The 25,300-nt window shown below is 46.0% G+C and overlaps 1 protein-coding gene across 4 annotated transcripts in view; it reads left to right on the top strand.

Annotated features, from left to right (window-relative positions):
- SSH2 (slingshot protein phosphatase 2) overlaps window positions 1-25,300 on the top strand; it is a 139,779-nt gene that overhangs the window by 48,399 nt on the left and 66,080 nt on the right. For 2 of the 4 annotated variants that reach the window (XM_038375316.2, XM_038375321.2), the window contains exon 2: window positions 6,194-6,237. In XM_038375316.2, the coding sequence (XP_038231244.1) occupies window positions 6,194-6,237 (44 nt within the window). Of the gene's footprint in view, window positions 1-2,085; window positions 2,169-6,193; window positions 6,238-23,373; window positions 23,591-25,300 lie in introns of those variants that run through there. The other 2 variants (XM_043499237.1, XM_038375320.2) reach the window with 2 other exon arrangements.

Raw genomic sequence — 25,300 nt, 5'->3', positions numbered from 1 at the left:
GTTTATTTTAGGATTCAAACAAGTAGGTGGCAAGAAACCTCACTAATGTACCATGGCTAATGAAAGTGTAGTAAATGTTAGCTACAATAGTTTGGGAAGGAGTTGGTGGAAATCGTACATCTTCTCCAAAGAATGTGTGTGCTAGGGAACTCGGAAATGTTACATGCAGACAAACAAGCTGGCATCTGAATTTCAGAATGCAGATGAGCACTGTTTTATTGCCACATGGAGATAAGAAAGAAGCTTCATAGGGACAGGAGAGTGGCTTATGTGACATGGAGAGAGTGCCATTGTATAAACCTGACAAATGCTAAATAATGTCTCTGTTCTCCCTTGCCCTTTTAATGACTGTGCCAGAAGATCAAAGTAAAAACTGGGTTTGTATTTTTCATATTCTGTTCTGCATAGCCTGAAAGGTGCAAAGAGTGAAAGTTTCGTTTTTCATTTAAAGCTGTCGTTAATATTGCGGCCTTGTTAGAGTCATGACTCTCCTTTTTGTTTCCCCTGAGTCCCGTTTCTGCCATTTCTCTGGCCAAGGAAGATAGGGCATGACTCCCTTTGGAGCTTGTCAGGGCTGCTTCTAAACCAGCAGGAGTTGTACATTGGTACAAGGGGCTGGCTTGAGAATGGAACAATCAGCCCCTAGGAGCCTCTACATAGCACTAACCACAAGCTACTGGCCAGGCACTCAGCGCTACATTTTGGCTGTAGTGTACGGGCCACAGGGAGTGGAAAACACTTGAGAGCTTGTATTCCAGGGATGCACGCGAGACGCTTCAGTGTTGGTGGCTGTCAGCTCAACAGACACCCCACTGTCTGCATCTCCGAATGGCCTTTGTACCGCAGTTGGAAAACCATCTTAAACAGATTCTAGGTAAAAAGAAAAGGAGTACTTGTGGCACCTTAGAGACTAACAAATTTATTAGAGCATAAGCTTTCGATGCATCCGATGAAGTGAGCTGTAGCTCACGAACGCTTATGCTCTAATAAATTTGTTAGTCTCTAAGGTGCCACAAGTACTGCTTTTCTTTTTGCGAATACAGACTAACACGGCTGCTGCTCTGAAACCTGTCATTATGCAAGATTCTAGGTAGTCTCTTTAGCTGGCTGCACTGCAGCAATACTTCCCACGCTTTGGGAACGCACTGAGAAATAGCAACAGGATCTTCCAAAACGCTCTCTAGTTAAAAGCAATGCGCACGTGGGAGATGCATCTTCCTTCATCTCCCGTAGGTGAGAGTCACGCCTGAACTTGTGGTGTTTTGTCCATGCCGTGTATCTCCTGCCCTCTAGTGGAGAATTTGTATTAAATTGTAGTTCCAGGATTATAGCAGCCCCTCGTCTTTACAGTATGTTTAGTGATCTTACTGCTTTACAGTCATAGAAAAATACACGTGAATGATTACAGCCTAGCTCAGGAAATAGTGCAGTAGCCAGATATGCAGCATGTCAGGTGATGGTCCGAGCTCATGGTGGAGGAGAAATTCCATGGCAGAATAAGGGAGTGTTTGAAGTGGAAGACCGTTAAGCATAACAGGAGCAGCCCATAAGGTGGCACCAAGAGGAGGCTGCAAAGGGGGTAGTCAGGAGGGAAGCTTGGGAGGCGTGAAGCAAATGAGAGAAGCTGTGTTGGAGTTGCAAAGAGCCTCCAATATGAGACAGAAAGTCAGTGAGAGAGTCACAGGGTGAGAGAGGAAAAAGTGTTTTGGGGAGCAGGATCCTGAAGAAGCTGGAAGGACGGAAATAAGATGAGATGCTCCCATAAAGCTGATATGGGGGTGGGGCATGCATACCTAGACAGATACATGAGATGCAAACTGGCTGGAGGGGAGAGGGTAGCAGACTGATGGACAGGAATCTTGATAGTGAAGACAGAAAGGGAAGATGGATGTTGCCATAAATCCTAAAGGTTAAAGATGAGTTTTCAGATGTCCCAGGCTGGACAGCAGAGTGCAGGTAGCACTATTTGATCTTAAAGACTGACCAGAATCGCATGTGTCCATAGTCTATTTTATATGACCGTAATTGGTTATGCTCTGAACTCCTGACACTAAACTGTGCTGCATTTATGTCTATAATGTTTAGATCTCATCAAATCTTCAGTGGCGACAGATGGCGACTGATGGGGTCCTGTGTATCTGCCTCCATGTTTTCAGAGAGCTCATGAGGTTTGAATTCCATATGGAGCCAAGATAATTGAAATGGTCTGCATGCTTCAGGGCATCCCCTCTGTTTTGCTGAGGGGACACAGTGCTTGCTAGTTGCCATGGCTGGGGTTTTTTTGGATGTGCAGCTGGCCACTTGCTGTAATGATGTTGCTTGCTGCACGTTCCAGACTGAAAACAGCATTGTCTACATAGCTTAGATTACTGAGTGAGGTTGCGCAGGCCTGAAGTGCTTCTCTCTACCACTTCACCTTATCCTGGGCTTGAAAGAATGCATTTGACTAGAGAACAAACCCTTTCGAGCTCTTGGCTCACCCATAATGGCTGCTATTCACTTTGTTGACTGCTGTTATTAGACAGGCTAGTAAGTCCCCTTCCTGGGGAACCCATATGGAGTGTTGGCCACGTGTCTTGTGACCTGGCAGAATCCAACTGGTTCTAAGGATAGTTGGTGCAGATCTACAGTGGGCAACCTTTTCAAAGTGCTTGAGTGACCTGCGTGCTTTTTGAGACTTTTTTTTACCCTGCTTGACAGCAGATTAACTCGGACACAGGAAAACGCAATCTGATTGCAAAGTTGACAATGGGTTCCCCGTTCCTCATCTTGCCAATCTATCCGTTTTTATGAGGTGGGATATCTAGCTCTTTCAGGTCACTTGACTTGCACCAGTTAGCTACACTCCATGTTGGTATTTCCCTTAAAAGGAAATTTGTTCGTAAGGAGATAATTGCACATACACTTAGGGCTTCATAGCTAAACCAGGAAAGGCATCTAGTCTTGAGACTGTCGGTCACTTGATTATTCTAGATTTGACCTCCCTGGTAGATGGCTGATGAGGGGCTACTACAAACGCTTGTTGTTTAAAGGTCCCAGTGATGATGAGGGCCGTGTTGTGCTAAATGCTGTGCAGGCACCTAGGAAAACAAAGCTCCCGTCACCTAGAGTTTTCAGCATAGCCAGCACAGAATGCCACCATATCCTGGCCAGCTGTGTGCGGTGCTCTTGACAAATTGCTGGGAAGCTCAGGCTAAAAGCCTGGTGTCTTCAGCTACCTGGGATGCTGGTTGTAAGTACAGCTGTGGCCAGCATGGGTATGCAACAGCGTGGCTTGTGCCATCCCTGTGGATGCCCACATAATGGCAACCAGCTTCAGGCTCCTGCCATCACACGGCCTATCCGAGCTGCGGCTTGCAGCATCCAGCCACCTTGAGCCAGTTCCTGCCTGCGGCTGGCTGAACGTTGCACCGCTTCATTGCAGGAGGGAGGGCTTGGAAAGCTGCTCAGCTGATGCTCTCCCTGCGTGGTTGTACCTGTTTGACAGTGTTAATATTTGCATCACGTTCTCTCCTGATGATGGAGTGTGTTGGGTTTTCCATTAGGAGAGGACTGCTGGCATGCCTGTCTCACGCTGCTGGAGTGACACTGCTAATTCTGAGGCCTGCAGTGTGGAAGGTAGCCCTGCTGGCTTCCCCTCAGCATGTGTAGCCTGCAGATTTAGCTCCAATTTGTGGCCATAGGTGTCTGTTTTGCTATTTGTCTCTTCGTTTACTAGGCATTAACTGGGGTCTGAGCCTGAGAGGCGCTGAGCACCTGTGCTGTTCCTGGAACTCTGCTAGCGAGCACCTTCCAGGATCAGACTCTTGGATAGCAGAGATGCAAATATTTCTGCTGGCCGTTCCGCATCTGTATCTTGCATTTTGTATAAAGAAAGGCCTTGAGCTTTGCACATAATAACAAATGGGACCCAAGAAATGCTGCACTGATGGCTTTCTTGAGCTGTGCCTCTCATTCTATGAAGTTGCAGGAAGCCGAATCTGGTTATACAATTCCCTGGTGGTGAAATGTGACATTTCCATTCCACCCTTCTTGAGCCTGTGACTTAGGAATTGCAGGTCTGAATCTTTCTGCAAGTGCTGCTGGCTGTTTCAGAACTCCTTGCTTTCCTGCCCCTGAGCAGCAGGTCTGCACCTACCCTCTGCTGACCCTCCCATCCAGCCCCACCAGACATAATGGCTGGTTGTTCTGCTGATCCGGACCCAATCCACAATCTTATTTCTTACTCTTCTGCTACCTCATGATAGGTCCTAGCCAAACCATTCTGTATTTGTCTCCACCTGTACACCTTGCAGGTGGCAGCTGAATGGGTTGGTAGGGATGGGTGCAAGAGCATTTTCAAAGCCATAGCAGATGAAAGATAGTTCCGTAGCTGGCAAAGTCTCGATCTCTGTATTGGGTTCACTGGCAAGCAGCATACAGAGTCTTTGGGATTCAGATCTATTCCCCACGTGCGACATGCGCAGTCACTAGGAATTGTGGTGATAGAACATTTTGGAGCCATTCTAACAAAGGTATCTAGGCGTAATGCAATGCTGCAGGGGAAAGCCTAGCATGGATGCTTTATAGAAATATAATGGGTACTTTGACTGTTCACTCTAGCTGTGCAAAAGTTGGTCCCTTTCTGCTGATACCCTTCTTCCCACCCCATAAGCTCCTCTGTGGATGCTCCTTTACAAGTGCTAGATACCTCTTCCTCCTTCACAGAAATGCAACCACTCTGGGGTGGAATGGAACAGCTGTTGTGACAGTAGACTGTAACACTACACACCAGTCTAACAGGGAGGAAGAATCAAGGATCTAATTAAAAATCCATGGTAGAATGACGTAAATATCTGCACTAGGGTTTGGTCAGTATATCCTGCTAATGCTCAGCCCCTGGAGAACAAAGCTGTGGGACCTTCAGTGCTGGGAGAACTGTGGGTTTTACCTCTTGCCTGAAAGATAGCAAAAACACTCCATAGCACTGCACTGGGACAGTGCTGGCTTAAAAGAAAGAGGTGCCACTTATTCAACTGCCAACACCACTACCTACAGCACTTGTATGCACTTTGGAGGTCTCCCTCCCAAATAATGGAAGGTGTGACCCTGCTTGGAATAGGACATTGAAAAATTGTTCTCTTTAACCTCTGAGGACAGGACAAGAAGTAACAGGCTTAAATTGCAGCAAGGGTGGTTTAGGTTGGACATGAGGGACAAACACTCAGGGTAGTTAAGTCCTGGAAAAAATTTTGTGTAGGGAGGTTCTGGAATCTGTCATTGTCTGACCTGTTCTTAAAAATCTCCAAACACCTGTCAGGGATGGTCTAGTTATTATAGTCCTGTCCTGAGTGCAGGGGACCGGACTAGGTGACCTATTGAAGTCCCTTCCAGTCCTACGCTTCTATGAGTCAGTACAATCACAGCCTAAAGCCCCCAAGTGACCTGGGTATAAACTTGAAAGAGTAGCCTTGCCTGTATCTCCTGTTACCAGGTGCTGAGCTTTGGTTTCCTTGAAGGCCTTTCTGTGCCAATTTAGAATGTTGCTTGTACTTTAAAATGCTTCCCAGCCACCACTGAACTACATCGGCCAAACCTGATTTTATTATTTTCACTGATAAAGCAAATTCTACACCCCCTCCCCCAGTCCTGCCTGCAAATGTCCATTTAAATCTGCTATGAAGTGGAATTAATCACCGTGAGATTTCTCTGCTGAACTATCGCTTCAGGCTCTAATAGAAAGTCCTAGTAAAATTCCACAGTATGTTAGAAATTATGCTGATTTGATTTTGCATCAGAAGCTGTGTACCATGTCAAATTTCCACTTTCTGGTTAATCTGCACTTACCCAGCCCCATTTTGGGTTCTCTTTTTTGATTCTGAGCTTCTCACTGTCAGACACTGGGATTTCCCCCCCCCCCCCCAAGAGCAACGCAAGTGCTTGACCGTTGGTGCTCTTTGGTTGGCAGAGATCTTTGGAAAGCCGTGCAGCAGCATGTTAAATTCTGCAGTTGCAAAATTATTCCCATGTGTTTATTTAAAGGCTTTCAGAAAGTAAGTGCCTATGCAGCAGCAGAAAGAGGGATGTACAGGGGTAATAAAAAAGAAACCCCCCACCTACAGACACCGCCCAAGCTAGTGGAGTGCAATGGTCTGAAGTTTACGAATGGGGGAGTATTTTAACTGGTCCTGTTTTTTCTCTTCTGTGCATGCAGGAGGCGGACAGCGGGGAGGAAGAGTGCCGGTCCCAGCCCAGAAGGTAAGAGTGTCGCTTAGCGCTTGCAGCAATAGCAAAGAATGGTTTCCATGGTGACTGCAGCGCAGGTCTCTTCCCACTTTCTAGCTCTTGCTAGTCCAGCACAGCTGGACCATCTTGACCTTTCTTGGAAGCTAATGTCCACTAACCCCAGCCTAGACAGCATCTCCAGCTAAGGGGCCACTGCAGTGGAGGAACTGGCTCTGTGGCGGGTCAGGAGGGTACAGCGAGGCTCCCTGGGAGGGAAGAATCCATGCCCCTGGGGTGGGGAGCGTTGGGGAACAGGTAGGAAGAGCCTGCGCAGCTGTGGGCGAAGCGTCCGTTGCCAAGTCCTGTGATGCTGAGCACCTCCAGCTTCCAGGCTTGGCAGTTGCTCAGGTCGCCAGGATTGGTCCATCACCCATGACACGGGGATACTGAGAGCTTCAGGGTGCAGTGGCCTTGCTCCATTGGCTGTGGCCCTCTGGTTAAAAACCTGAGCCACTGCCACTCCGTCCCTCTTACTAATGTTGGGTGAGATCAGGTTAATCTGTTTACGGGACAGCATCACAGAATCTGACTTCATTCTCCCGTTAGCACCCTTCAGTTCTCCTACTCCTTCACCTCCAGATATTCCTGCAACGTCTCCTGGCAGCTGATCAACTGTCCCCAAAGCTGAAGCGACTGGGTTACTTCATGCCTGTAAGCCCAGCCATCATTTACACTGCTGATTTATTTAGGAAGTTCTCACAAGTTTACAACTCCTTGCCATGTAGACATGGAAGACAACAATCATTACAACCAGGAGTGTTTGTTTAGAAAAACGGACAGTACTGTAATCAGATCTCTCCATTTAAAAGGGTATTACTCTCCCTGTAATATGGGATCACTGACTACCCATTACATGCTGTTTTTTCCATGATTTTATTAAATTGAGTGAATGAACCGGGCATGTCTTTCAAATGTTAATATTCAAAAAGTTGGACAGGTATGCTAGCTTTTTTGCAGATGAGTGTACTTTGAGTATTGAATACATGGTAATGAGGTATCGAAGTATCTTTTTGTCCTCTGCCTATTTCACTGGGTATGTACGTGGTGAGTGTTCCTCTTGCGCACATATGTCCTCATACCTACCCAGGCATCATCCTCTGCTTCTGTCCGAGAATAGTGTGAGAGCCAAAGGAGCTGTAATCCCAAAATAATCCATAGAAGGAGAATGGGAAGTTGGTATTAATTCCTGTAAATACCAAGTCCAGTCATTTCAAACAGAAAACTGTATCTGCCATCAAACTCTTACCTAAACAAAACCAGCTCACCAGAGCTAAGCACGTTACACGGGGTTATGAGCTGGTGACCTCTTGGACTTGTCAGCCATACAGGTTTAACAATAAGAAAAGGAGTACTTCTGGCACCTTAGAGACTAACAAATTTATCTGAAACCAGACTTAACAATGGTAATTTTTCCACAACTTCAAAACTTTCAGCTGTTTTTACTCTGAAAATTGGATCATTTCAATGAGAGCTACTTTGAAAATAGCTGCTGCCTTTAACTAGGTGACTTGTCCAATGGCAACAGAACTGTCTCACTGAAATGTTCTCTGTCGGATCTCTCCTTTGTGTCAGATTTTTATGTAGAGGATTGCAAAGGAAGGAGGTACAATGATTCGTTTTGGCTGTTGTGATCCTATCTTGTTTGTTATGAGGCCCACAATTCCATGGGATTGAGGTCTTTGCTCTGCACGGCCTTGGAGGTGGACCGCATGGGTCAATGGGGCAAAGGAGATATGGTTCCACTGCTGAGACCACCACCTTTTGGCTGGCAGGCAGAGCCGGGTGGCTTCATTTCCCTCCTCCCCACCCCCCCCTTATCTCCTGGAGTCAGGCACCTACATGAGACTCTCTAGGCTCATTAAGAAGCCTATAGCTTTGGTGACTGGAGAAAAGCCAGAAAACATGAAGCCTGAAGACTCAAAAGCCTAACATAAATAACAAACCCAATTTATTTATTAAAATCTCATGGCTCTTTGGAGCCTCACTTTTGCACTTGGGCTTGGCAGGAGCGTGGGATTTTTTTGTGTGTGTGTCAGCTCAGTTGCTGTGGCCTAGTTAGGGGCTTCTTTTTAAGTTGGGTTCAATGATCACATTTTATACATATTTAAAATACTTCTCTAGGATAGGAAATGGCACCCCACTGTTGAGGTGGTGACCTCCGCTCTGAGACTTCCTCTTGCTGGTGGTAGGGAAGCTAATGTTAGCCAAGACCCTTTCTAAGAGGAAAAAAGCTGCTTTGGGACTTGAGTGGATTTCTGCCTACAGACGTACTAAAGATCTGAAGCCATTTAGAAAGCTGAAATGCTGTTTCTGGGTGGCAGAAAGTAGCCTGTCGTGTCTGCAGAATGGTACTAGATGGCAGCTTTCAGTTAAAAACGGGCTGAGTTAAATCCATCCTTAATTATGAGCTGTACTTAGATGTCTTCTAAAGAGTTAATTCTATTAATGAAATTTCTGACTGCTTGTCTGAGCAGGGCCCAGTTGGTGCAGCTTTCCTGGGGATGAGGCAGAGCTGATGCAATCATTCTAACTTACCTGCCTGGGCCTTGGCTTTTATCTCTGACTCAACGCCTGCAGTGGGTTTGGTTTAAATAGCTCTTTCAGGAAGAACATTCCTTGCCTTGCCTGACCTCATGCAAAGTCATGATAGCACCAGTCTCTGTAGCGTCCTCTGCCTCAAGCATGCCTCAACATAGCCCACTGACTCCAGCATGAAAATGTGGGGAAATTCTACTTGAAAGCATTTTCATTACAGCAGGAAGTCCGTTTCAGGAATAAGATATTAAGTTAATCCTTTCCTACTTTAATAGATGCTATTAGGTAATTAACAGGGATTTTTTAAACACTTTATTTTTCACCTATACAAGGTGTAGTTTAAATATTGGGAGTAAGCACATATGGAGATGCACTTAACATCTTCATTTTCTATGCACTGTTCAGTCTCTAAGCTTATCACACACATGTGCCTTCATCTTCCCCTCTGAGCAGGCTGGGATGCTCCCCAGAGGTACCCAGGTTGTGAGGTACCTTGCTACCACCTGCCCTTAACAGGAGAAAACCCTGTCTACCTGCTGTGGTCAGCTCCCTACCTCTACTGGCCACACCCAACACAAGCCCTGCCTTCTAGGCCTTGCAGGCCCCATTGTCACTCTGCAAGTTGGCAATAGGCACATCTCAACCCTCGAGCCATCTGAGCGGCTCTCTGGAGCATCCAGCCCTTGCTCCACTGGACTCTCGCAGTGCTCGCAGATTCGCTGCTCCCAAAGAAACAGGGCTCTGCAACTTACCAGTCCCACCTCAGATCATCACTATGTTTAACACACAGCACTTAGACATGTTTATGGTGAAATACATTTATTTAACAAAGCCCAGAGATTCTGGTTGTAGCAGGTAGAAGTATCAGAAACAAATGGTTCCATGCCAAATAAAATCAGAACACGCACCCTAGAGCCTAGATTTAATGAACAACATATTCTCGTGTCCCTTAGAGTATTGCTTACCTTGCGTTCTTCTAGTCCTTTACAGCCAGGCTAGCTGTGGCCCTCCTTTCAGGAAACAAGCACGCTGTCAGTTTGCCTCCTTGGTGAAGGATATAGTGTGTCTCTGCACTCCAAGATATAACAGACCAATCCTTTGTTCTTATTCATATACAGAACACCCCCTTGCCTTTGTTTCTTCTTGTAAATTTCACAGTTCCTCTGTTCACACCTGACTCAGTATGCAATTAGGCATACAGCGCGAGGCCAATGGCCAGACAGGGAGATAGATGAACCTTTCAGCCTCAAGGTGTCACCTCTTGGTGACCTGCCTCAACTCCAAGTCCTTAAGACAGTGGTCCCCAAACTTTTCAGGGTTGTGCTCCCCTTACCTCTGTCTATGTCCCACCTCCCTAGGGCGTAGGAGTGGGGCCACAGCTTGGGGCGGGAGGGCAGACATGGACAGGAGTAAGGGGTCTGAGGCTGGGGCCCCAGCTAGGGCTGAATCCGGCTGCTGGGGTCCCAGGGCCAGGACTGGAGCTGGGTGATACTCCCTCCCTGTCCCCTGTGGTGGCTGGCCCTGGCCCCAGCTGCATCCCCCTGAATGTTCCTCTGCCCCCCCCAAACTGAGGGGTGCACCCCACAGTTTGGGGGTCCTCTGCCTTAAGAGCACAATTTTCAATATAGATACATAACTCCTAAATATTATCTGTATGTATATTTTGCAGTGACAAAAAGGAGATCAGAGTAGAGTAAACTCCTATGTGGCTGCAAAGCAAATACAGTACCTCCTCACTCAACATTGTAGTTATGTTCCTGAAAAATGCAACTTTAAGTGAAACGATGTTAAACTAATCCAATTTTCCCATAAGATTTCATGTAAATGCTTCAGCTTTCAATTTGGAGATCTCACCAAGAAACAGTCATTAGTGTGAAGAGTCAATAAAGTGTCTTAAAAAACAAGAGCTCTAGAAGTATTGCTGGATGGTCAGTTTTCTTCTGGCCATTCTATGGAAGATAGATTGATCGGAGATGCTACAAGAACTACTTCCTTTGGCAAAGAAGCTGTGCAGCCAGAGGAAAGAATTGGGTGTCTAGAGAAACAGTGGAGTGTGACTAGAGTATTGTGGTGCGCTAAAGCAAAGCCCAGCAAGACTCGTCCCTGACACTTGAATGGAGAGATGCTGCCACTTGATAAAAGGCGGTGACAAAAGCAACTGCTCAAAAATGATTAATTTAATGACTGCTGCTGAGACCTGCCAGGGGCTCCCAGATGGGTAAGATTAGGAAGCACTCTAGTTTTTAATGTTAGGAGATTATATGTAAACTGGCACCATTTTTCATAAGCACTGTTACCTACCTGGAAGAAATCCAACTCGCTATGAGCTGTGGTGATAGAATTATTATAAAATATTTAACATCCAAAAGTCTTAAGTTAAAAGAACATTAAACTTGCAAAGTGAAGCACTTAGGAGTTTAAAAAAATGCTTGAATCAATGATGTTCATGCAACCTTAATTTGACCCCCTCATGTGTGTGCATTATAAGTGATCTTTAATTATATGATCACATACCTTTTTTTTAAAAGGACCCCTGCCTCTTTCAGTGCACGGAATGGATGGTGCACAGGCAACCTTAATTAAGGCATTTCCTAACTGTTTAGTTTTGCCTTTACAACCTTAACGTTCTTCTATTGTAATTTTGTGGATGTAATATATCATCTCTAAGCAACACAACTGGTGAAATACTATGTTATTTAATTGGGGACTTCCTTGTTGGGTGTAAAATGTAAAACTCAAACTGGACAGAATTCTGACTAAGTAGTATGGAGTCTTGCCTTTCTGTAGATATCACAAATCTGCTATTCTTGTGAAAACTCTCCCCCCCCCCCCCAAAAAAAAAAAAAAAAGAAATTTGGTTCTAAATTGGTGCCTTGAATTTATTCTGATTGCCTTTCAGGTGTATAAATCCCAGAAAATTTACAAAATCATTTTATTTTGTCAGCTTTATTTACTTGACAACGGTAACCTCTGGAACTTATTACCGCAGGAATGTCAGAGGCTAACATGACCTATCTTAACAGGCTTTGAAAAAGGATTGGAAGCTTGTGGGTAATGAGAATATCTGCAGTTTTATATTAGTTGAGATTTAAAAAGTCTGATGTTTGGAACAGATCTAACCCCCCTGTGCTTCAGGGTATAAGCCAATTTCTAGCTAATGGAGGAGGAAGAAATTTCTCTTTTGGGCAGACTATTCTATAATTAGGTTCCTTGGACCTTCCTTGGAAGCATCTTCTACCAGCTGTTGTTGAAGACTGGGTACTAGACTAGAGGAAACTACTAGTCTGATCTGTTAGAATGATTCAGACTTTCATAGTAAAGTCTCAACCTTATTTCAGTTGGTTACCTTATCAATTTTTATGTTGGGGTTAATAACAACGGTTTCTGTTCACAGAATACAAGTGCAGGATACTTGTCCATGTCTCTGTCCAGAATTGGTTTGAGCTGCTAGAAAACAAGGAACCTTGTTTCAGCCTTGCATTGATTTCGGATACTCCTTAAAAACACACCTACTGGAAGCTTTTAAATAGTCAGCATCTGAGCCTGATCTTCTGAAAAAGTCCATTTAGCTTTAAATAGCTCATCTTCCCCCCCCCCCCCAAAAAAAGTGTCCAAAATTAAACACTAATGAGCCACCATTGAAAGTGGGGACAGTGTGAGAACATCTACTTTTATGCTGCTCCTCCTGGCTTTGTAGTAGCGTTGACCACACTGCCAGCAACTGCCTTCCAGTACTTTGGTCTTAGCAAACTAGAAATCAACAGCCAAGCTCATCTTGATTCTTAGCAGCAAAATGTGGGAGGAAAGGGGATGGAATTAGCTGGGAAAGTTATTTTTACTCATTGGGGGATGTTGCAAGTAATGGTAGGGTACATGATGTAATAGAACGCTCTTAAGTGTCTGCATTCAGGATCCAGTTTTCATGTATTTGTCCTGTAAATAATGTCCTGTTTTTATGAATAGTCAGTCTGACCGTGAACTATGGATGAAGAGTCCGTGATTGCAACGCTGCTGTCAGGTGTTTAACATCACACTCTTTACATGCAGTGGTGAAAAGAGAACGTTACACACAGCCCAAATCAAGGCTTTGTGAAGTAGCATTGCAGAAACAGGTGCACCATACTTCTCTCACACTCTGTTTGTAAGAATACCCATTCTGAGGGCACTGCTGCAATATAAACCCATGCTAGCTCCTGTTCAGCTTCATGAAGACTTAGTCGTTGCCCCAATGAGCTTAGACTCTGAAAAGATAAACTAATGCAGGGTCGTGGAAATGGGCACCAACACACAAGCAGGGCATGATTGCCATGCACTTGCTCTTAGTTCCATGGGAAAATGGTTTTTATAATCTAGACTGGCTTTATTTATATAAGGGTGTTAGTGGGGATTGTAATGGGGCAGAAGAAGGGATTGAGTTAGTCCTAAAGGTTTGTGTAGGATTGTGATTTTGGGAAAGGTACCACCCAAGAAAAATCATCCCTGATTAGAAACAAATGTTCAGAGGATACACGGAATAGTGTACTTGGATAACGCTGTGTCAAGGATCGGGGTAGCTGTGTTAATTTGTATCCACAAAAAATAACAAGGAGGCCGGTAGCCCCTTAAAGACTAACAGATTTACTTAGGCATAAGCTTTCGTGAGTAAAAAACCACTTCTTCTTTTACCCACAAAAGCTTGTGCCCAAATAAATCTGTTAGTCTTTAAGGTGCCACCGGACTCCTTGGTTGTTTTTTTGAATACACTAACAATTTAGCATAGCAGTACAAAGATTGCTGAGGGTAGGGTGATAGCCTTTCAGACTAGGTTATGTGAATGGGCTGTCTTCAGCAGTAGAGAATGTATTTGGAGGAAGATGCTTTATTTGGTAACATCAAAAGGTGCATATACCATTAACTCTTCATCTGGTCTGAGAGTTAGAAATGCAGGCGGGGACACGGAAGCTCCAATTTAAACAAACTAGAAATCAAAAAACCCTTGTCCTGCGAAGTGCTGATCTGGAGAAATAATCCTTATTCATGTGGTGGTACAAAAGATGACACTTCGGCCTGATTACACCTCTAAAGTCACCAAAGGGTGTAACTAGCAGTGACTTAGGCTTTGGTGAGGACTCAGGGCAGTTGGCACTGAGTGTTTCAGAAAGGAAGTGGTGTTCATATTCTGCACACTGCTCCTCACTAAACCTGAGCGCCGCACAACAAAGTATATTCGCGTACCTCCATCTGCAATTCCACAGCTGCATATAGGCGCTCTGCTGTAGCAACCTGTCTGGAAAAGGAGCATGGGAGTGTTTATCTGACTGATACGGAGGTGTTGAAACTTGCTTAACGCTTATAAAGTTCTCTGTGCTGATATGGCAGCTTTCTTCTAAAGATCTCAGCCTACTACTGCTATTATTTCTTGTTTCTGCTTGCTTTACTAATGGCTCCCTTTCGTCTCTGGCTCTGTACACACAGGTACTCGTAGAATTTGTATTGGTTTTCTTTTGTTGACAACAAAAGCATACTTTTACAAAGGAGAGCGTGAGAGAGGGGAGTCTGAAAGTGGGCTTGTCTTGAATAAGCTGTATTGGAGGAAAAGTACCAAATGCATTATCTTCCCTTTTGCTGCTTTTAATACGAGACGTCAGTCCTAGAGTAGACACTGAGAAACTGGATGTTTAATGCTTGCCTTTGTCTTTATGGATGTCTGATTTGTGATTCTCCTTTCCTATACTGAAATGATTCCCCTAGGGTTATTCCTCTCCCTAAGATACATATTTTAGAAAGTAAAAATGGAACTCTCAGTGGTGTTGCCTTAATGAGCAAAATGTAAACCTCAGGCTGCCTTCTCCACCTTGAAGGGAATGGGCAGGAGAGGTCTGCGCTGGAGGCATCTCTGTGAGTTTAGCTTTGGAATGCAGTTTCCAGGAGCCTTTGTCATTTTAACCAGGAAACCAGGTTTCCTTAAACATTGCTTTCAATATACCTTCCCGAATTACAAATCGAAAACGCTTCCATTAAACAAAGTGAGCTAGAGCGGTGTTGATGAATGGCTTGGCTTAGACTGTCTGTTAGTCCTCCACCCCTCACCACCAGCAGTAAAGTACACCCCTCAAGGTGGTAATAGGAGGGGAAGAAGACTCCGAATTTTGTAACTTGTTCAGCTCAGCAAACATTAATTCCCTACAGAAACCTTCTATTTCCAGCACATCTTGCTTTTCGCAAGGGGACTGACTTCTGTAGATTAGCTGCAGCTGCTATTCCAGGCTCTGCTACGAGCCAGCTGAATAACCTTGGGAAAGTCGCTTACCTGCTGTGCCTCAATTTACCTGTCTATAAAATGGAGATAATGATACTGATGTCCTTTGTTAAGCATTTTGAAATCAGCGTTGAGAGAGCTGGATATTATCACGGTTTCATGCAATTGATAGATTTAATCCAGGACTCATCTTGCAAAATGCTTGCAGAGCTTTTGCAGAGCCATTCAGTGTTGTTCATATATTATAGTCCCCGATCATGCTTATTTCATCAGCTGACCAGATCAAATTGGTAAGTACATTTCACTTTAGTTATTTCTGTGGTGTTCATCACCATAGTATCCCACTCTCGTTGCTTACAAAACTGTGAGTAAGAACCAGAAGTGTAAATGTTTCCTGACGTCTGAGATAACCAGACTTGGAAATGGAATCTGTCCCAATGAGATGATACAGGATTAAACACAGTTTTGTATAGCACCTATTTCTTAATCAGGGTGCTCAGGACATCTTACTAATTACTGAGTTAAATCCATCTAGCTGTATAATATAGCTGCTGTATAGACAGATAAGGACCACTGCCACGGTGAGTCATGTGCCTTTGATTCACAATGAAGGCTTTAAATTGAATGAGTTTCCTTCCTGCCCTGTCTTTCCCTTCATCCTGCGCTGCACACGGTGGTTTGCTCATGAGCACTGTGCTGCTGAAACAGTTTGGGCTTTTGTGAGGGAAAACCTTGTCACGTTTGTGGGCTTTGTTTTTAATACAGATACAATTTGTAAACATCTGGGATGAATAGGCCTGATCACATGACTTGTCCATCCTGAGTGGTAGAAGGACCACTCCAGAAGTCGTCAGGTGGTTCTCTAAACAATTGGGCTTTGCCCACTTGCATTCTCCTGTATCTTTACATCAGGCTTTTTCCAGATAGTCATTGATTTGTGTGTCTAATTCACTTAGACCCAGGTTCAGCCCCTGCTTATCTCTGTAAGCAATAGGGCCTCTAGGGCACAAAGCAGTGGAACAAGTCAACAAACCTTTTACCTGAGCAGAAGGTGGGAGGGAAGTGAGCTGCAGCTCAAATACTGCTGTCCTTCATGGACAGTTTGGAGTGTGATTAATACTTTGTGCAATTTAAAAAGAAATGTTCAGTTTCAATGTTGTGCTGTCAGAGATGCATTGCTCCTCTTCCTTCAAATCATTCACTACTCTTATCTCAAAACCAGCATGGAGAACAAGCATGCTCCTAGTGGGAAAGGACTGCATGCAGTTCTTTCTAGAAGGCCATCGGTACCCTTCCTGAAATGTCACTGCAGAGAAAAACTTGGCATTCTCTTACTTACAAACATGGAGAAGACAAACATGCTGCCTCTGTAACTGTCCCTGCCATGGTGATGCATGAGGTGCTGCTGCTAGACACTAAAGCTAATCGTCTAGGCCATGGTGGTTTTGATTTTAACTTGTGGTCTCTTAAATGACACAGGAAACAGATGTGTGACAAAGTAGCAATATTTCCATGCTCATGCTCAAGGTGACTGAACAGGCTGTAGGGTAACTCATCCGGCTCTGCAGAGGAGTGCATTTTTGTAAAGCAGAAGCTTCAGAATTTTACATTCCCTATTATGTGGAAAGAAAAAAGTCTAGGTCCTACACTGCCTTATCTATCACATTGATGTTAACAGACCTGGGCAGAAATTCATGCACATAACATCCTGTTGCTCAAAGGTGCCCCAGAGACTTTTCACATGGTCTGCACAACTGAACCACTCACTGTAAGCTAGCATGGTGTCCACACAGACGTTTGTTTGTTTGTTCTTACACTAGGCAAAGCCCGTTCATGTCTGCCCCACCACTGCAGGCTCCCTGCAGCCGCTTCCCCCTGTGCACACTCACCATGGCGTGCCTACTTGTAGCATGTCTGAGTGAGTTCTGCAGGCACAGAGGGGACATAAGCTGCGGGAGGCTGGGCAGGCCTTGAGCCCCCTGCGGAAGAGCCCTACCACAGGAGCTGGCTCTAAAGTAACAGTGAGGAGTAGCAGTTTTAATTGCAAAACCCACCCATGGAATCCCTTAGACGTGTAAAAAAGGGTGAGGGCCTTTCAGCAGGATCCTATTGCACTAAGCACTGTATACATGTGTAGTAAGGCCGTCTGTGCCCCACACTGCTTGCAGTCTTAGCATCTGAGGAGATGCAGCAAACAAATGTGGGCATGGACGTAACGGTGCAATAGATGTTTGCTCTGATATGCAGCACTCTGGCACACCAGGGTCTGAGGCAAGGGTGGAAAATATTTTAACATCAGTTTACACCCATGCCTCATGCTGACCACTCGCGCTGACAAGAATCCACAGCTCTGCAAGAAACTTTTTTTTTTCCACCTCAAAGGTGTCAAACTCTATATCTGCACCAAACGCCTCTAAATCCTCTTTAATCATTCTGATTTATCATTCCTTCTGATGGCAGCAACCCTAACATTTTGACTGCTGATACATGCACTAATTGAGGCCTTGCTCATGCAAGGAGCACCGAACAGGCGGACTGTTGGCTCCATGTACTCAGAGGGTCTGCCTGCATGGAGCTCCTTGCAGGATTGGGGCCTCAGTATGTTATGACTGTGCAGGGAGGCCAGAGTAAAGGCTTTTTGTTCTAGTGTGATATCCTCAAAATCCATATTTAGGATTGAACATGATGCTTGGAGATTTTGTAACTTGGTTCATGTTTTGCTTGCAGAAAGGAAGATAAGGTTGGACTCTTTATAGTGAATTGTTTCGAGAGAAGAGAAGTTAGTGTTATGTGCATGCAACTCATACTCTGGCATTGCCTGAGTTTTGGAATGCCTAACCAGGCTTCCTCAACATTCTTTTAACAGAGGCTTTGCATGGTAGATTCATAATCCGGTCTGACTTTAATGGAAGCCAGTCTGAGTTAGCCTGGGGAAGTGGTGGGAGAGACTTGAACTGCTTTCTCTAAGCTGGGCAAAACCACTTGTTGTGAAGTGTATGTGCCTATAGTTGTTCTCATTTTTATTTATTCCCTATAAATATGGAGACCACATTGCCACAATCAGCAGTTTGTTATGCCAAAAGGCCAGAGCCACTATTGTGTACAACCCCTAGCCCTATTACCCCAGGCAGTGTGCTGATAATCCTGTTACCAGCTATTGAGAGCTAAACACAGACATCTACAACTGCAAAATGTAATCCTGGCCTTGCCGGGGGGGGGGGGGGGCAGGGGCTATTTAAAGTGATGTTTATACTTAGCCACCTTATTCCAGAATTTTAGTCATTTAGAACAGTACCCCTCGCTGCTTTGACTTGATGCATTTTAATGCATTTAACTCTTCGCATACCTGAGAATCACCACCTAGAGTGAAGAACTTTACCTTGTTGCTAATATATATTTTAACAGCCGTCTGTGTCTTGCAAGTTTAAAAGACACCAAAATGGTGTTTATCAAAATTCAGATGCTTTTCTTTCATCCCCCTCTGAGGATCTCTTGCTGACATTTCCATTTCTGCTTGGAGGCCTGAAATGCCAGGGTACCACTTTGGCAAAGAAATATGTGGCTGTTTCCCTAACCCTGAAGAAAGTAGGTTATGAGGACAGCATATTTCAATTCCTACAGGCCATCTGAATAGTGCACACTATCCTGACTTGTAGCATAATGTTGAGAGAGATTTGACCATGGGGCTGATGTTTCAATCTTTACAACACAACTTTTCATAGAAATAACATCGAAATCTGTTCATAGTGCAGATCTCAGTACAATCTTAAGTTTAGAGTTGCTGCTGACACCTTGCATTATCCTCGGAATGAAATGTCCCTGGTGAAGCATCTCTTACATTGTTGGTCGCTGCATATGGGATGCAATATCTGATTTTAATCCAGGGTTAATTCCTTTAGAAATGTATTATCCATATGTTAAGTGTGATTGATTAATCACTACATTGTTTTTTCCACTCTATGAAGGGACTGCATTTGTAATGTTTGCAGAACATATTAAGATATTTCTAGCAGCTGTTGGGGCAACATTTTAGTAAATTAAATGGATTATCTCAAGAGCCTTACTCAAGCACTGTGCAGGTTATTCATTAGCATGGAGACAGAAGCGCTGGTTTGTTTTCTGTATGTGGACATTGGTATGTACTAACTCTAGATGGGGCCCTCTCACCAGGCTCTTGAGGTGCTGACTGGATCCTGCTTCCCTAGTGCCCTGACTTACATACCTTTTGCGATAAAACAGACTAACTCCAGTCTGGCAAAATGCTTCTCTTGCAGGAGGACAGCTGGCTAGTGTTTCATCTTCTTCTTAAATTAAAATGTCTTTGGAAGACTCAAACTCTAATATACAAATGCTCCTGTGTGTGCAGTGAGACACATGAGTTACTGCAGATTCCAGCAAAGACTTGCAGTAACAGATCCTACTAGATATTTTCTTTTTATTCATACTCCAGCTTTTTAAAAATATCCTTTCAAGTGAACTTTGCATGCCTTCAAAGTGTCTGTCAAAGTTGTCTTGTGCATATCTACATTACTACGTGCTCTAAATTCTAAATAACCCAAGAGCTTACCTTTTATGATGCAGTTTTATTTGACCTTTTAACATTTTCTTGCATTAAAAGAAAAGGGGAGGGAAGTCTGTCTTCATTTGACAGAAGAGTGGGGGGGGGAGAATATCAGTGGGTGAAGCAAGATGCTCAAAGGTGACTGTATACTTTTTCTCTGGATCTTCACTCAGCTGCTAGCAGAATCTTAACACAGATTTTTTTTTTTTTTAGAGGTGTCTATTGATGAAAAGTTTCAGAGTAGCAGCCATGTTGGTCTGTATTCGCAAAAAGAAAAGGAGTACTTGTGGCACCTTAGAGACTAACAAATTTATTAGAGCATAAGCTTTCGTGAGCTACAGCTCACTTTATCGGATGCATCCGATGAAGTGAGCTGTAGCTCACGAAAACTTATGCTCTAATAAATTTGTTAGTCTCTAAGGTGCCACAAGTACTCCTTTTCTTTTTATTGATGAAAAGTAACTTGTCCACTTTCAGTTTTCTCATACTGAAACGGTTAAGTACTGGTAATGACCCCAAGCCCCTTGCTTAGTGTAGGAAGAGGAAAACAAAGACTTTATATAATCCCTCCTCTCTGTCCACAATTTAATTTGTCCAACATCCTTTTTTTTTCCCCCTTCCCCCCACCCCCCAAGAATAAACTTCTCAACTGCAGTGACTTGTCAGTGCCTTGTATCTCTGTAGTCTACACCCATAATTGATGTTGTGTAGTAAGCAGACACAATATGCCTAATTTGTGTATACTACTTGTCTGTCATGGAGTAGTTCCCATAGAAAAATTATTTCTGGTACCTGAAGGGATTCTCAGATTGCATTGTTCTTCTGTCAAACTGCTGGCTCTCTGAAGAGTTAAAGATAACATGGGTCTGCCCCTGACAAAAGGCTTGGTGATTCTCTTCTCCCTGCCTAATACATAGAACTAATTGGGTTGTGGTGGATAATCAGCTGCATATGAGCTCTCAGGGGGATACTGGTGTAGCCAAAAGGCTAATGTGATCCTTGGATGCATAAACAGGGGAATCACGAGTAGCAGTAGAGAGGTTATTTTACCTCTGTAATTGGCACAGATCTGACCGCTGCTGGGTTCCTGTGTCTAGTTCTAGTGTCTGCAGTTCAGGAAGGATGTTGACAAATTGGAGAGGGTTCAGAGAAGAGTCGGAAGAATGATGAAAGGATTTGAAAACATGCCTTCTAGTGATAGACTGAGAGCTCAATCTCTTTAGTTTAACAAAGAGAAGATTAAGGGTGACCTGATTGGGCTATAGGAACATAATGATAATGGGCTCTTCATTCTACCAGAGCGATGTCTAACAGGATCCAGTAGCTGGAACCTGAAGCTAGACAAATTCAGATTGGAAATAAGGTAAACTTTGTAACAGTGAGGGGAATTAACCATTGGAACAACTTAGCATGGGTCCTGGTGGATTCTCTATCACTGACAGCCAATCTTGATTTGAAAAAAAAAAAAAAAAAAAAAAACTGTCTGCTCTAGGGATTATTTTGGGGAAGCTCTATGGCCTGTTATGCAAGAGGTCAGACTAGATGGTCACAGTGCTCTCTCCCAACCTTGGAATCTGTGAATTAGGATGGCCACCCCTCTGACTCCCTGCCAGGCGGGGAACTTGCTTACTTCACAGCATGTTTCAGAGTAGCAGCCGTATCAGTCTGTATCCGCAAAAAGAAAAGGAGGACTTGTGGCACCTTAGAGACTAACAAATTTATTTAAGCATAACACATTGACCGCATGTTTCTCATTTAATCTAAAGTAATCCCTGAATTCCTGGGTTGCTCCTGGGAGCCTGGTCACCAGGGGCTTGGGAGCAAAAGATGAAGATTAAAGGACTTAAAAGGCTGTGGATCTTTTATTTTACTTGTGCATGAAGAAATATTTTCCTTACTATGCTCTCCGTGCTGGAGGAGGTGACGGATGTTCAGCCTTTACTAAGAACTAGGGCGATGCTACTGTCAGCTCTCGGAGGAGTCTCATGCTGTTGGTACTTCTACCATGCTGAGTGTAAAAGGCTTGCGTTGCTGGCTCAGCAGTGGCAGGCTTCGGAGGGGAAACAAAGCTCAGTGGCCTCCGTTTCACACTAGGAACTAATGTAAAATCCTGAGCATAAATCAAAGGGGAATACAAATTGTGGATTGACTCCTGGTGTCATAAACTAGCATGGAGGAGGATTCAAGACTGGCACATTAACTGGGTGTTAAGTAACCTAATAAGAGGTGTAGCAGCAGGGTTGGGTTGGTGAGTTGTAAAGTCCTCCCTGGTTACAGATCTTTTGCTAGACAGTGGAGGCTAAAGCTATGTCTGTACTACAGCCTATATCTGTCTTACACATCTTCTGTTGCTCAGAGGTGTGACTTAACCACCTGGCAACAGACACCTTACACTGCCATAAGTGATTGTGTGCATAGTGCTAGGTCGGAAAAGAGCTTCTCTGGTTGTGGAGGTGGGTTTTTTTTTTTATGCCGACAGGAGAAGCCTAGCATCTTCTCCAGATGTGCTACATTGGTACAGCTGTGCCACTGCCGTGCTGTATGTATAGAACAGCTTTTGTCCTTGAGGTAGAGTCTAAACGAATGAAGTTGCATCTGATGTGAGCTGTAGCTCATGAAAGTTTATGCTCAAATAAATTTGTTAGTCTCTAAGGTGCCCCAAGTACTCCTTTTTCTTTTTGTGAATACAGAGTAACCCAGCTGCTACTCTGAAATCTAAACTCTTCAGGAGTCTTAAAACTGTTTTTCCTTTAGTAGATTGTAACACTTGTCATTGTAGTACCTAAACTTATTTTTCTAAACATCTTGTATGATGATTTATCCGTAAAGCATGTTAGAACAGGTTTCCTGGTGCCCATCGTTATGGTATAGATGTGAAATTGTACTTTCTGGTTAAAGTTGATACTGCACTAATTAAAGGGAGAGGGGAAGGGGGTCAGTGTGTGAAACCTAGCAGAGTAACGGTTCGATATTGCTTTTAATATCCCTGCTTTCTGCTCACCTAATGCTTCACTTTTGTGCTAGGGCATATTAACCATGTGGTGAAATAAGTGAGACAGAAACTAATAAAACTTGTCAAAATTATTTGGAAAAGGGCTCTGTGGGCCTAAGAAAGTTAACAAAGCTTGATTAATGGCTATGTTCATGCAGGGTGTTATGCAAATAACTGATTTCACACCTTACCTAATGCACCCATCCTGGCTCCTCTTTCTTCATCTCTTCCTCACGCTGCTTGTGTTTCCATCTTCCCCTACAGCGGCCTGTGGCGCTGGAACAACGTTCCTGCCTCGCTGTGTAGTCCGCGGCGGGGGGCGCCTGCTGCTCGGGCATTAAGCATGCGCTTCTCTTAAGGTTAGCAGTGGGCTGCAGGAGGAGCAATTTCATTCAGTTAAAGCGCGAGTAGGCACCAGCTTCCTCTCCCCTTCCCTGGGACCTGAAGCCCGAGGCGGGTGCCAGGAGGCGAAGGGGACTAGCCTTCCCCTGCCAGCCCGGCCGGGCCCTTGCTGCCAAACTTGTCTCAGGGAAGGGCGAGTCAGCCCTCGGGGGGGGCATTGCCCCGGGCCCTGCGGGCGCTCCCGGGGGGGGCGGGTTTGAGCGCCGGGGTTAGGCCAAGCCCTGGGCGTTACGGGCCTGCTCCACCCAGCCCCCGCTGGAGCCCTGCTCCGAGCCGCCACGCGGGGCCGGGACTTGGCCCGGGGGGGCGGGGCGACACGGGGGGGTGGCCGGGCTGCGCCTGCGCGCTGCGCCCCGGGGCGGGGAGCCGGCGCACAGCTGGGCGGCGCGTGGCTGCCCGGGCACAGGCGCCGAGCGAGCGCGGGGGCTCCGGGCTCCGCCGCGTCCGCTGGCTGCCCTCGCGGGGACCCGCAGCGCCTCCCCATGACCCGCAGCCGGCTCGCGGCCGGCCCGGGCCGCGCCCGCCCCCGCCCCCGCCCCAGGATGATCCCCTACTTCTCGGACAACGCGGTGATCTCCCAGAACGCCATCAACCAGCTGTGAGTGCGGGGCGGGGGCGAGATATGCCCCGGGGGGGAGCCGTGCCGCAGTCCCGGGTTGGGGGGCTATGCACGGGGGGAGGGCATGCCCCAGTCCCGGGGCGGGGGCGGGGGTAGTAGTGATGCACGGGGGGGAGGGCATGCCCCAGTCCCGGGGCGGGGGTAGTAGTGATGCACGGGGGGAGGGCATGCCCCAGTCCCGGGGCGGGGGCGGGGGTAGTAGTGATGCACGGGGGGGAGGGCATGCCCCAGTCCCGGGGCGGGGGCGGGGGTAGTAGTGATGCACGGGGGGAGGGCATGCCCCAGTCCCGGGGCGGGGGCGGGGGCGGGGGTAGTAGTGATGCACGGGGGGGAGGGCATGCCCCAGTCCCGGGGCGGGGGCGGGGGTAGTAGTGATGCACGGGGGGAGGGCATGCCCCAGTCCCGGGGGGGGGGGCGGGGGCGGGGGTAGTAGTGATGCACGGGGGGGAGGGCATGCCCCAGTCCCGGGGCGGGGGCGGGGGTAGTAGTGATGCACGGGGGGAGGGTATGCCCCAGTCCCGGGGCGGGGGCGGGGGCGGGGGTAGTAGTGATGCACGGGGGGAGGGCATGCCCCAGTCCCGGGGCGGGGGTGGGGGTAGTAGTGATGCACGGGGGGGTAATGCTCCGGCCGGCAGAGTTTTGCACTGTGATACTGAACCAAGCGTGGGCTGCCCGCAAGCCTGAGCTGCCAGGGAAAGTTTGTCCCGCTCGCAAGGCAGCAGCTGCGAGCCCTCGGAAGAGGCGGCCCGGTGGCTGGGCCGGGAACGGCAGCGGGGGGATTATCGCTTGTTTGTGCTGCTAGCTCTTTAACTTGCAGCTAAGTCCATGCAAGCCCCAGCAGGCAGGCGACCCGGCTCGAGGACGGAGGAGTCTGGGTGGGGGGAGGAAAAATCCACCGCTCTTTAGCTGAATTTCTTCATCAGACTCAGCCCGGGTCACTTCCCGGCTGGAGGAGACTCTGTGTTCTCACAGCATCTGCTCTTCCAGGAACTGAGTTGATGAAACCCTTGCCCAGGAGCGCAAAGATGGGTTGAATCGTGTGGTTGGGGGGGGCTTGGTCAGAAATGCAGAATGTTGTTGGTTTTGGGGAACAGCGGGACAGTTGCCTGGGGTGGGGGGAGGAGAGAATTCTTCACTTTGCCTTTTGGATAGGGACTTCTGCAGTTTGCAAAAAAAAAAAAAAAAAATACTCCTGCAGTTTTTGTTGTAATAGTTTTTTCTTTTAAGTATCTTTTCTGGTTAGTAATTCTGACTTCCCCTTTAACGTAGGACCAGTAATCCAAGGCAATGGTTGTCTAGTCTACACAATGGCCAAGCTTTTCACAAGTGACTTTGAGTAGCTCCGATTTTGGTGCCCAACTTGAGATTCCCTGGGTTTTTCAGAGGGTGGGTTTTTCAGAGAAACCCAAGCCTGGGTTTTTCAGAGGGTGGGTTTTTCTGAAGATCAGATTCTTTATAACATGGACACCCAAAATCACTAGTCACTGGTGAAAGTCTTTCCTTCTATCACCAGAGGCTTTAGAAAGGAGTTGTCCTCTTAAAGTCTGAGACTGAAACTCCTGTAGTACTTCAGGCTTGGGTATCAGATATCGGGGAATGCTATGAAAATAGCCACAGAGGATCTTCAGTTAGCAAATTAGCCTTTTTATTTCTATCTTGTACCATGCTTTACTCAACTGCAACAATTTA

The sequence above is a fragment of the Dermochelys coriacea genome, chromosome 17, assembly GCF_009764565.3.
Source record: "Dermochelys coriacea isolate rDerCor1 chromosome 17, rDerCor1.pri.v4, whole genome shotgun sequence".
NCBI classification, from domain to species: domain Eukaryota; kingdom Metazoa; phylum Chordata; order Testudines; family Dermochelyidae; genus Dermochelys; species Dermochelys coriacea.
This window is presented reverse-complemented; position numbering and strand designations above follow the sequence as displayed.